General features: G+C 42.9%; 1 protein-coding gene across 4 annotated transcripts in view; it reads left to right on the plus strand.

Annotated features, from left to right (window-relative positions):
- The window catches only part of smarca2 (SWI/SNF related BAF chromatin remodeling complex subunit ATPase 2), a 58,299-nt gene that overhangs the window by 25,933 nt on the left and 19,950 nt on the right, over positions 1–12,416 (plus strand). For all 4 annotated transcript variants that reach the window (XR_013658234.1, XM_023958129.2, XM_078953397.1 and 1 more), the window contains exons 16-24: positions 2,887–3,050; positions 5,193–5,259; positions 5,334–5,444; positions 7,514–7,756; positions 8,828–8,941; positions 10,068–10,172; positions 10,262–10,348; positions 10,992–11,038; positions 11,917–12,083. Coding sequence is in view for 3 of the 4 variants with exons in the window: in XM_023958129.2 (XP_023813897.1) it covers positions 2,887–3,050; positions 5,193–5,259; positions 5,334–5,444; positions 7,514–7,756; positions 8,828–8,941; positions 10,068–10,172; positions 10,262–10,348; positions 10,992–11,038; positions 11,917–12,083 (1,105 nt within the window). In the remaining variant the exon portion in view is untranslated. The remainder of the gene's footprint in view (positions 1–2,886; positions 3,051–5,192; positions 5,260–5,333; positions 5,445–7,513; positions 7,757–8,827; positions 8,942–10,067; positions 10,173–10,261; positions 10,349–10,991; positions 11,039–11,916; positions 12,084–12,416) is intronic.

The raw sequence follows: 12,416 nt of genomic DNA on the forward strand, positions 1-12,416 counted from the left end.
TTTTTCATTTTCTCCGGGATACGTTTTGTTCTTTTCTGGCATAAAAAATTTTTACTGCTTCCAAAAGCTCATAATGATAAACATAGTGACGTGATTCAGTTCAGTAAAAAAGTAAGAATCTTCCCGTTCTTCCAGAAACGTATCTTTATACTCTGAATTAAGCCATTTTGACCATGAAGGTAACAGTCTGCACGCACATCAATGTTTAGTTATTTTTTCCGGCATTGGGCGTAACCCGCGCAAATGATTGGCGGTCACTTATGTGTCGGGAGCAGCACCAAACACACACACTGACAAATTACTTTCAGTATTATTTATTTTTAATACCCTCTGATGGATTTGAGTGTGGTTTAAGAGTGAAAAAACTATGAAATGAGGCACAGTATATAGAATAGATGATGAGACGCAAAGAGCCGAATGCTCATTGGCCGAGAGCCGCTCTACAGAAACTATGTCCTAGAAAAGGACACAGATTTTGGCTAAAAACGACATCATCATAATGAAAGGACCCCTTTGGAGATGGATCAGAAGATGATCAGAGTGGGACTTTAGTGGTGTGAATGTGGCAGACAGCTCCCGCTAAAGACATTTGACACGTTCATCGTTTCAACAGCAGCAGGAGTTACTTTCTTTTCTAAGGGTGTTTGGCTTCTTCTACACAAAATGGTTTGGAATATTTTACAGTATTTTTGTATTTCACGTGTTGGAGGCGTCCAGTTTCAAGGGAAGTCAATGTAACAGGCGTGTTACTGAGGTGGCTGAGGATTTAGGCGGTCATGGCGCCATATTTCCAAAGTTCACATATCTGAACTCTGACAGAGAATTTCACCCAACAGAGAATCAGCCTGTGACGCATTGATGATGTCATCGGTGGGTGGAGTCCAAGACCAATACGGAGGAGAATCTAATCCTTCTCCTCCTGAGTTTTATGATATTTTTATTATATTTATAGAGATATACAGCAGCTCGTCCAACTGGGTCACAGAGAGAGGGAAGTACCGCCGTCATTCAGACGCAGCTCCTGCAGTAGATATTAACGCTCATTTGCATCCGGTGTGAACGCAGCATGTTTGAAGATTTCATTGTGACTGAACAGAATCATTTAGAAAGGTTTCTGCATTCCTGCTCGCCCTGCAGGAATGCTCCAGGCGACAGTCTTTAAGGCGCCTGTCATTTACACGTCACACACTGACCTCCATTAAAGGCCTTCACGGGGACGTTTGCGTCTGGACACGTGTGTTTCTCTATGGTTCTCACAGTCAGGGACTGAGTTTGGGCTCAGCTAAAAGACTCGATCATTTCCATCAAACTTTATGATGAGCCCCCCGTGATGTTTACCACCACTTTCTGTTCCCGCTGTAATCTGGTCTGAACTGCAGATTGCTTTGATGGATAAAATGAGAGAAACAGAAACTCACACTTTTTCTTTGGTTGCAATCAGGATGCTGTCTGAGCATCGCTCTGATTTATTGTGTGTCAGGCTTTAAATGAGATACGGCTTTGAAACGTCGCAGCTTTTGCAGCTATTCTGTAATTGGATCCCTAGTCTGTAGGTTCATCATCAATCTGTGTAACAAGACAAGTTGTTTTTATGTGTGTGTGTCTGTGTGTACACATGTGTACAGTTTAGAGTGAATTTAGACGCATCCGCGGACGGTGAAAGAAGACTTGACAGCCGGCGGATATAAAGATTCATCCAAGTGTAATTTTGCTGATGTATGTGCAGAGAAGAGCAGTTCAGGTGATGCTTTTCTCTGCAAATACATCATTGTAATGAGAGGCAGTGACATGGAGACCAAATGGATTTAGAGTAAACAAATGCTAAAAGATAGGAATAAATAATACAAAATACATCTATCTATAAAAATCAATAGATCCTTTTCTGATTAGCCAACCCAAACCCCCGTACGGGTGAATGTGACTAAGGCTTTAGTTCAGGGGTCAGCAACCGGCGGCTCCGGAGCCGCATGCGGCTCTCTGTGGTTCAGTAAAATAACCATCACGTTCTCAGATGGTCGTGGAGCCTTCAACACCGTCAGGTAGAGCGAGCGGCCAGGAGAAAGAAAGCAGCGTGAAGGAGCAGAGGGGGCGTGTCTGCAGCTGTGAACGCCGACCAGAGTCTGTTATGGGATGGAAAGTTTTCTAGAAAGACAGTCAATGGTGATTAAATTTGCGTCAGGACGCCCCCACTATCCTGTCACCGTGCTGCTACGATGACCATATGTTGATCTGTCTGTAGAACACACTGGAGGGGGGGGCTGCACGCGGGGGAAAACAACAAACAGGTAGAGTGGCGGGGGCGGGGCTTAGACTCACCGCTTATGATTCCAGACAAACTAACAGCTGCTTCCTCAAAAGGAATAGTTGTCATCCATAAAATTAACATAATTTATTGGGTTTATTGAATTTAAAGAAAAAAAATAGAAACGAGTCTGCATCAAAGTGAATTTGTTTTGAAAGACGGAAAAGTCTATTCAAGGTTGTGGAAAATGGACAAAACATCAAAGGAAACATCACGCTCATAAAGAATAAAAATAATTAAAATAAATAAATATCCTGACAACATTTTGAATCAATACAAGTATCTTCAGATGAACTATTGAAAAGAGGTTTTAATCTCTACGGGACTTTCCTGGTTAAATAAAGGTTAAATAAATAAATAAAATAATAAAATTGGGATATATGGGCCAAACCATATTGTCTAACACCCCTACTGTTGTGGCTCCCTGTGCTTTCCTCTCAGTGGGAGACTGATCCAAATGACTCTTTGAGGGGTTCAGGTTGCAGTCGATCACAATGGGTCCAATTGGTGTCCAGTTGAATATCAAGGTTATTGTTTTTTTTTGACAAATGACGGCCTCCTCTTTTTGCCTTTGCGTTTTCTAGATCCAGGGTCTGGAATGGATGGTTTCTCTCTACAATAACAACTTGAACGGGATCCTGGCTGATGAGATGGGCCTCGGTAAAACCATCCAAACCATCGCGCTCATCACCTACCTGATGGAGCACAAAAGGCTCAACGGCCCGTACCTCATCATCGTTCCGCTTTCGTCAGTAATTCTCCTTTCATCAATCTTTTGGTCCAACATGTGAACCCAGTCAGAGCCCAGAACTGTTGCCCTAAAGCCTGTTTTTCTACCGTCGATTCACTCCAGTCTTTTACTTCCACATACACAATAGTCACACACAGAAACACACACCACCAGACTTACAATGAACACAAACGATGTGGAGAAGGCCAGTCATTTGTATGAAGGTGATGAGTCTGACTGTAAAGATGAAAAGCATCTTATTTCCACGTTTGCTGTCAGGCACAACGCAGGAATGTTAACACACATCTTGTCAAATAAGAGACGGAGCTGAGGTGCATGATGGGAACATAGACTGTAAAAACAAAGGACTAATTGACCGTCATTGACGTCATCCATAGAAAATGCCAAATGATCTATCTGTAACAAAAACCCGGCTTTTGCAAAGTTAGCAGTGACTTTACAGTCTCCTTGATTTGACTGCAGCTAGCTTTTAAAACTTACAGTTTTTAGTTCAACCTTAAGTGTCGGACGAAGTTGGTCGTTGTTAAGTCTACATGCAGTTTTCTTTGAACCGGATTTTCTGCAAACTGCAAACCCTTTTTTGTTTGAAAGGTCATCATTTTTATTCCTGAATGTAAGAACCTCAGGAATCCTGTTTACGAACAGAAACTGGCGCCTTGTTGGACGGATGACGTTCATTGGTTGGATGGGATTGGATAAAATTAACGGGGACCTTATTTGATTGGATGTTGTGCCAACAGCACACACTGACACACACATACACAAACAGCGGTCTATGGTAACTGACTTTTTAGGCTGTTGGGGAAAACGGTAAATCTTTTCTAGTCAGAACACACAAGTCCAAGTGAGGTTACGAGTTCCTGCTGTAAAAATTCAAGTCGAGTCGCAAGTCTAAAGATGTTGTCAGGTCTAACGTCATCAGATTCATGACTTGAGTCATGAGACTCGAGTTCGAGTCATGAGAGTTGAGTCAGATTCATGTGACTCGAGTTTCATGGCTCTAGTCATGATTCTAATCATGAGACACAAGTCCACACCTCTGTCCACTTTGATAAGACAAGTGAAGACACTGTTAACAGATTTATTCATAACTTTACAGGTTACTGATAGCTGTCGGTTCCGTTTCACATCACTGTGAGGAGATTTCCTCCTCAGTCTAAAGCAAATGTTAAACTGTGATGAAACAAAGCAAAACTCTGTAAATTGTGCTTCTGTTCCGCACACAACTGGGTACACAGTTTGTTTGACACAATGGCAGCACAGCCTGCGTCTCCTTGCGACCTGATTCTAGAAACTGCTTTGTGGAGGGACTGGATTCATGCTAATGTTGGTTCAGAACGTTGTTCTCTGCAAATGAGGTCAAATGTAAAAGAAACTGCATCCACTGCTGCCTGGTTCAAACATGTAGGAACAGAAAAATCTTCAGATAAAAATGACACAAATGTTTATTGTAAATTTTAAATAAATCAGCAAGATTTTTTTATAAATACCAACTGATTTGAAATACTGTTTTCCTAATATTTTGCTGGATAAAAAATGCATCTTTTGACTTTGTTTTTGCAGTTAAACCATCATTGAAAAGTGATTTTCTTTAGGTTTGACTCGCGTGACGGCGTTTGAGATTCTCCCTCTTCACTATTAATCCCCTCCGTATTTTCAAACACCTTGAAGCCTCTCGAGTCGTCTCCTGCAAACGTCAGGAGAGCTTTCCGTTAAGGTGGGCGAAGGTGCAGCTGCCCTTCAGCTTTCAGATGAAAGAATCGCTTCTTCTCACGCAAGAAGGGAACAAAAATGTGTCAGGATGCTTCCCGCCTAAAAGCTCTCCCTTTTAAGTCAAATTGACCAAAGAACTGACAGGAGCTCTGGGTTTGTTTGGAGCTTCTTCCTGATTCCTGCTGGCTGTGGAGCGTTGACGCTCCAGGCCGTGTTGTTCCACAGATGATTAGAATGCTGGTGGATGCTCTTTCAGAATAAAAGCATGTCTGCAGATTCTTTGATCACGCCGCTGCTCTCTCTGCGTTTTCACGCAGAGATTCTTAAACTTTCCTTTTCACATTTCAGAAACTGCTTTTAATCCCGGGTGACCCCCCCCCCCCCCCCTCCCCACTGTCTAATGATTTGTGTTGGTTCTGGTTCCAGGACTTTGTCAAACTGGGTCTATGAACTCGACAAATGGGCTCCTTCTGTCGTCAAAATTGCTTACAAGGTAAAAAAAAGATTTTTGCAGCCGAGGCTCTGACGCCGTGCTTTTCACTGACTCCAGCCCCCTCCTCATTCCAGGGAACTCCCGCTCTGCGCCGGGGGCTCGTTCCTCAGCTTCGCAGCGGGAAGTTTAACGTCCTGCTGACCACCTATGAATACATCATTAAGGACAAGCACATCCTGGCCAAGGTGAAGGAGATCAAAGTTATATTCTGTACACCAACAGCTTTGGGATGTTTCAGTTTTCTGAAAGTTTCAGGAAGTCCAGCGGCTTTTAAATCCACCGCTTTGATTTGAGATGTTTGAATAAATATCAGTCAACAGGTTTTACAGTTTACTGACCCAAAATGGAAGCATATCATTCTTCACATGAGTGAAGCCTTGATGTCACTCATCTGAAGAATGTCACGCAGCCATCATGCACGTTTGGCGCATATTGCTCCGATGTAAATTGGTCACAGGTGAATAGACGTGGAAAAAAAGGGGGGAAAGGTTTCAGTGTAATTTTCACAGAAGTGTCACGAATGAATCAGGTTAAAAACACGGAAGATGTACAAATACACCACGCAAAGAACACGTAAGCGTAAAAATACGTCCGTCAATGACGTCATCTAGACGTGATGTGTGCGCCGTATACGCGATGTAAAAGTTAGACATCGGTGGTTCATGCGTGAAAAGTCTGTTAGACACACGTGGAAAGAAACACATGCATCTCGCAAAAGTCACACAGATTTACATAGTAATTGTATGTAGTATGTTTTTTAGTAAGTACGTTTTATTTATATGGCGCCTTTCCCAGGTAAAATCACAAAGCGCTGAACAATAAAACAATACCATACAGTACAGTAAAAACACATTAACAATCAATTAAATGTAAAACTAAATGAAAGAAAATAAACTTTGAATAGAATTAACAAAAAAACAGTCAGCTAAAAGCATTTTTAAATAAATGTCTTCAGTAGACTTTTAAAAGAATCGACAGAGTCGTATAAACTATGTTTCCAAAAATTCTGGATACCTCAAAACCGAATTGGCATAAAGACCCGTCGTTCAAAACCCTCCATGTACATCTGCACATCCAGGAATGACAGCGGCAGAAACACTTGAGTTGGGTTTATCACGCAGGGATCACGACGTGCTGGCCGTCAGACACGGCCTTGACGTGAAAATCACAAGCAGCTTTTCTCTCAGAAGAGCTTGGATTGGCCCTCAGACGGGACGGAGCTGTTGGCTGCTGGGGGGCTCTCACAAAGATCCACATCAGAGATGTGCTGCTAGAGGGAAAACACAGTTCTAATGTAATCTGATGTCATGTGGAGAGACATGAGCAGCAGGGGGAACCGCTCTGGAGCTGCAGCACAAACATGTTTGATCCACAGCCAGAACTTGAGAAAATGCAGTGGATAAAAGGTGTTTAAGGGGGGGGGGGGTCATAATTTAAAATGAAGGGTTAACCATAAACAGGGAGGGGTTACATTTGATTTGATTTGAAGTGGTTTATTTCAAGCAATCAAAGCAACAATAATGCATAAAATTCAGGTGTCCATTCATACAAAGACGTATTAAACGTAGGATAATTAGACGTTCAATCAAATGTTGCTTAAAGAGAGAGGAAGGAAGTGAACTTCTAGAATCCAACCCTGTTCCACTGTAACCATTTGATTACATTAACTATCATTATCCGGTTCATGACGTCTATCAGACATCTATGCCTTACCAAAGAATACATTAAGAATCCTTAAGTATCAAGAAATCACATGACAAAGATGAATGACTTAAAATAGACATAACTCTATTTTAGAAATCAACATAGAAGCAAATGCAGATCAGTTATCTAAAATATATGCAACTTATGTTCATTAGAAAAATTCTGACTATGATTAAAAATAACACTATTTCAGAAAAAATGGACATAATACTGTTTCAGAAATCTTCATAGTGTTTGCAGATCAAGTATCAAAAGTTAAAAAGATGTGCAGATTATTTTTCATTAGAAAAAAATCATTTTTTGGGGGGAAGTGAAGTATTTATCACTTTAATCACTTTAACCATCCTCAGTAATAGTTTAAGCCATTTATTATTATAATTATATGGTAATGCTGTGAACACAAAAAGATGTTTTTTCTGGTTCCATTTACCGCTAAAACTAAAGTCTGCACTGACGTCTGAAGGATAAATGTGTCAAAACGGTCAAAAACCAAACACGGACGTGAAACATTCCTTCCTTTAGATGAAACGACCGTTTTTTCCCTTTGCAGATCCGTTGGAAGTACATGATCGTGGATGAAGGTCACCGCATGAAGAACCATCACTGTAAGCTGACTCAGGTGCTGAACACCCACTACGTGGCCCCCCGCCGCCTCCTCCTCACCGGCACGCCGCTGCAGAACAAGCTGCCCGAGCTGTGGGCTCTGCTCAACTTCCTGCTGCCCACCATCTTCAAGAGCTGCAGCACCTTCGAGCAGTGGTTCAACGCTCCGTTCGCCATGACGGGAGAGAGGGTGAAAACACCGTCTTCATCCGTTTCCTTGACCAGTTTTTGTACTGTCAGCGCTCCCCTTTCCTGGTGGTGTGACTCTCAAACGTCTGTTAAAAACACTTACACCACGGTCCGGCTGAATACGCCATTCTGATTGGCTGCTGGGTGTGCATGAAAGACCACAGTGATGACCGCAAGTAGCAAGTATCACTATCCCCTCATGCACTATGGAGACACACTAGTCTCACTGCACATTTGTGTGTGTACCACATGCAATACCATCGATGTGTACCAGTGTGTACTTGCTCTTGTGTATTCACATGTACAGTCGAATAGGAAATACAATTTACACACACACAAGGTGAAATGACGCCAACTTCAAACTTTCAAACGGCTTTTCCACAATCTAAGTTCAAACAGCAGATCAGAAAACTCTGATGACCCAGCATTCTAGCAGCATTTGAACACATCATCTAGGCACACATCTGAAGGCCTCCAGCACTGGTGGCTCCCTGCTTTTGTCGGCGTGTCTGATGCGATGGGTGCGTAGATTTGTACGCCTAGGAGCCGTTTTTTGAATTCCCGGTTAGTTTGAAGGGGCTGTTCTTTTCTAGTTGCGCGTAAATTGTATTTCGTATTTGTACATTGTTGATATTTGAGTGTGTCAATAATCAATTGCACAAATATGCACAACATGTACTATATGAGCTGCAAATCCAGAGTTACGCACACACAAACATCAAGTGTGTCTATTTTCTCTCTATTGTGTTCAGGTCCTGATAAACTGCAGAACATAAGACTAAAGATTTGAAAATGGAAACTCGGTCCAACATTTGAACATTTTATCGATTTGACTTTAGTTAATTCTGCAGTGAAAACACAGCAAATGCATGTTTTTAACAGAATTTCAGTCACTTCCGTTTAATAATTATACTTTCATGTATGTCAGTGAGCGTCATCTGTCAAAACTTGGTTTACTCCGGAAAACCGCTTTACACATTTTGATATTTTGTTTTTCCCGAATCTTCCAGAAAATCAGCTGTTTGTGTTATTTCCTATGCGTTTCCACATTTGTTTTTCATCTACTCTCCAGGTGGACCTGAACGAGGAGGAGACCATTCTGATCATTCGCCGTCTGCATAAGGTGCTCCGCCCCTTCCTGCTTCGTAGGCTGAAGAAGGAGGTGGAGTCGCAGCTTCCAGAGAAGGTAGGATCGTCTGTTTCATCAACGGACTGTTCTCGTCACTATAGATTATATTATAGTTGCTCTGACCATTCCCTTTATTCCAACTCCTGGAATTTGACAGAACGATGATTAAACCTCGTCATGACTCAGACATTTTACACGTCTGCGGCCTTTTCCACACTCACTCAATCATTTATGACTTGTCACTCGCGTTTCCATGGCAACCCCCAGTAGAGCATAACGGAGGGGTTTAATGTATATCTGTTGAATGTTTGTTTTCTACACAAACCCTCCTGATGACTTCCTGTTTTAGCTGGAGAGCAGAGTGGAGCCGGACGCAGTTCAAAATACTTCCATGTCACGTCAGGTGATTAAAGTAAAAAAATAAATAAAATAAACTACAAACAAATCTAATTAGATGACGTGTCCATTCAAAGTAAGTCTGATAAGTTACATGGATAAAAGCGACGTAAACATGCTAATTTCACAGAAATACAAGAGCATGACATTTGAACGCAGTGGTCCTTCATTTATCGAGGTGAGGAAATAGGATTCCAGATGTTTAAAGGCGGTAAAACTCCTCATTTCTCCTCAGTTTCTGATCAAATCCTGAGTCTACATTCTAGGAAAGCTTCGTTTTTTGAATGGAATTATGGAACTGAAACCCCTTTTCGTTTTGACTCACAGTTTGACTCACTTCCCAGCGAGCAGCAGAAACGGGTTCAAACTTTAATCGTCGTTGTTTTGTTTGTGTGCGAGCTCGTCTTCCAGAGTACAGGCTCCCTCTGAACAGCGGTGCGCCTGTCGACCTTGACTGCTTCCTCCTTTGTTCCTGCCTCACAGAGTAATTGAAGCTGCCAGCTCAGGCCTGCTCTGAAAGCAGAGGTGGGGGGTCAGAGCTTTGCTGCTTTCCAAAATAAAATGCCCTCCTCTTTCATGGAGATAAGCACATCTCTGACACGGCCATAAGTCATCTTACTTCCCTTGTGCATATAAACGCCGGCGGTAAACTGTCGACGCCATCAGCTGATAACGCGGCTACAGTCGTGTTTTTCTGTTTTCTGATCAGAAATGACGATAAGAAAAGTTTCTCCATAGAGTCACCTTCAGTGAGATCCACCTGAAGCCTCGTGTGTTCCTGCTGCAGGTGGAGTATGTCATCAAATGCGACATGTCGGCCATCCAGAAGGTTCTGTACCGCCACATGCAGAAGGGCATCCTCCTCACCGACGGCTCCGAGAAAGACAAGAAGGTGAGCGTCACGGCTGATGCCGGGATCAGCTGGACTCCACGCCGCCCTTCAGACATGCACACAACGTCTGTCATGACCTCTGCCTTCAGGGTAAGGGAGGCGCCAAGACCCTGATGAACACCATCATGCAGCTGAAGAAGATCTGCAACCATCCATACATGTTCCAGCACATTGAGGTGGGTCAAACCGACATCTGCTGAACGTTTCCACAAACACTCCTGATGGAATCGGATGTGGAAAGTTTCACACGGATGACCTCTGAGCTCATCACAGCCGTCACAGGATGACATGGGCGACACGTCGGTCTCTGTCCATACATCTCTCTCTCTGGATGACCTTAAACCCGTCTGAGTCAGACTTGAACCTGTGAGCCGTGTGGGATAACCTGTCACTTTAGCTGCACTGCGGTCCGACTTTCACAGTCTCTCTGCGCCAGACGAAGCAGCGCGTTGTGTTCTGCGTCCTGATTGGCTGTTGACCTTGTCAAACTCCATGCCGTGTCTTCTGCACAGAACGCCATCAGTTTGCCAAATGAACATAAATCTACATGGATCTTTGTGTTTATTCTATAATCCTGGACTTGTTTTTCTGTGAAGGTTTGAGCTTAAATGTTCGTCTCTGTCTCAGAAAGCGGATAAAGGGTGAAGTGAGGAGGATTTCATCAGCCTATTCATAAATCCCACTACATCCTCTGGATGTCTGCATCCGTACCTTTGTCCCTCTAGCCTCTAGATGAGGTTTCTGTTTGAGTTAAAGGTCAAATCTGCCTTTTTTAATGTGGGAGCTGAATCTTCTGACAGGAACTCTACTTTCCTGCAGGAGTCTTTCGCGGAGCATCTGGGATATCCAAACGGCATCATCAGTGGGTAAGCAGCACAGGAACGAAGCGTCTTTGCAGCTTTACATGACGATTCACCTCTCAGTCTGAAGCCTGACCCACTTCCAGCAGTGGCATTAAAAACCGTTTGCTTGCAGTTGGGAACCAACCTTTTTAGAGAAAACCCTGAGTGTAAACTAAAAGTCCTTTATTCCACATCCCTGCTGCATCTGTGGTTTTAAAAGCTCGTCTGCTGTAATAAAAGTGTGTTAGCAAAATGAATTTTCTTTTGCTTTTGACATAAACTTGATTGTATTTAAATTGACGACACACTTTGACCCAAAAGCTGCTGAATATATTGAAGAAAACACTTTTCCTGAGGTTGGCTCAGGTTTTGATGTTTTTGCTTTTGTGGGTGAATTAAAAACTTTTCCAGCTTTTTCTTTCTAGAAATCTTAGAACTGATTCCAACGATCGTAGACTGGAAAGTCTGGACAGCTATATCCTGATTACTACACTATACTACTACACTTTACTAACACGACTTCCCATCTCTTATTTGCATGTCTTGTATTTCCTGCTTTTTATAAACATCCTCGGTGTTGCTAAATCCTCTACCCTCCTGCTGTTAGCCTACTTCTCTGTGCTCACATTGTGGTAAACTGCACCAGAGTTCCCTTGCAGGAGGACAGAGTTCCTTTGATAGAGGGGAGCTTTCACACCTGGAAAATGAATCAAAGGTAGACGAACTCCACTGCTGTGGACCAAACGGCTCAGTGTGAAAGTTCCCTCAGAACAAGGAGGATTCAGGCAGGAACAGTAGAGCTGCAGCGGCCTTCAGAAACCCAGCAGTCAGGTTTCCTGCTGTTGATCCGCTCTGAGACCAAACTGATGTTTGGATCCCGCTGACGTCCCTCCAACCCTCAGGCCCGACCTGTACCGAGCTTCAGGGAAGTTTGAGCTCCTGGATCGGATCCTCCCAAAGCTGCATGCCACAGGCCACCGAGTGCTGCTCTTCTGCCAGATGACCACCCTCATGACCATCATGGAGGACTACTTCGGATACCGCAACTTCCTGTATTTACGCCTCGACGGTAAGACGACTCTGGAGAGAATCTGGCCTCGTATTTACGCGTTTTCACGAAAACCTGCTAGAAACTTGAGATGATTGAACATGAGTCTGTCAGAATGAAGGTTTGAGAAGTAGTGACGTGATAATATCAACCATTTAGAGACACGACGACACAGAAAACCTTTTCTTCACATCTGCAGTTCAAGCATTTACTTTACTTTATTCCAAACAATTCTTTACTTTTGACATGAACACGTTCTGACCCAAAGTTTCTGCAATTTTGGATATCAAACGTTTCCTTAGTTCAGGATGTTTCTCTCATCTGTCAATAAATATAATCTATAATAAAAAAATA

Source organism: Oryzias latipes, chromosome 9 (genome assembly GCF_053564925.1).
Source record: "Oryzias latipes strain Hd-rR chromosome 9, Olatipes_Hd-rR_3.1".
In the NCBI taxonomy this organism is placed as follows: domain Eukaryota; kingdom Metazoa; phylum Chordata; class Actinopteri; order Beloniformes; family Adrianichthyidae; genus Oryzias; species Oryzias latipes.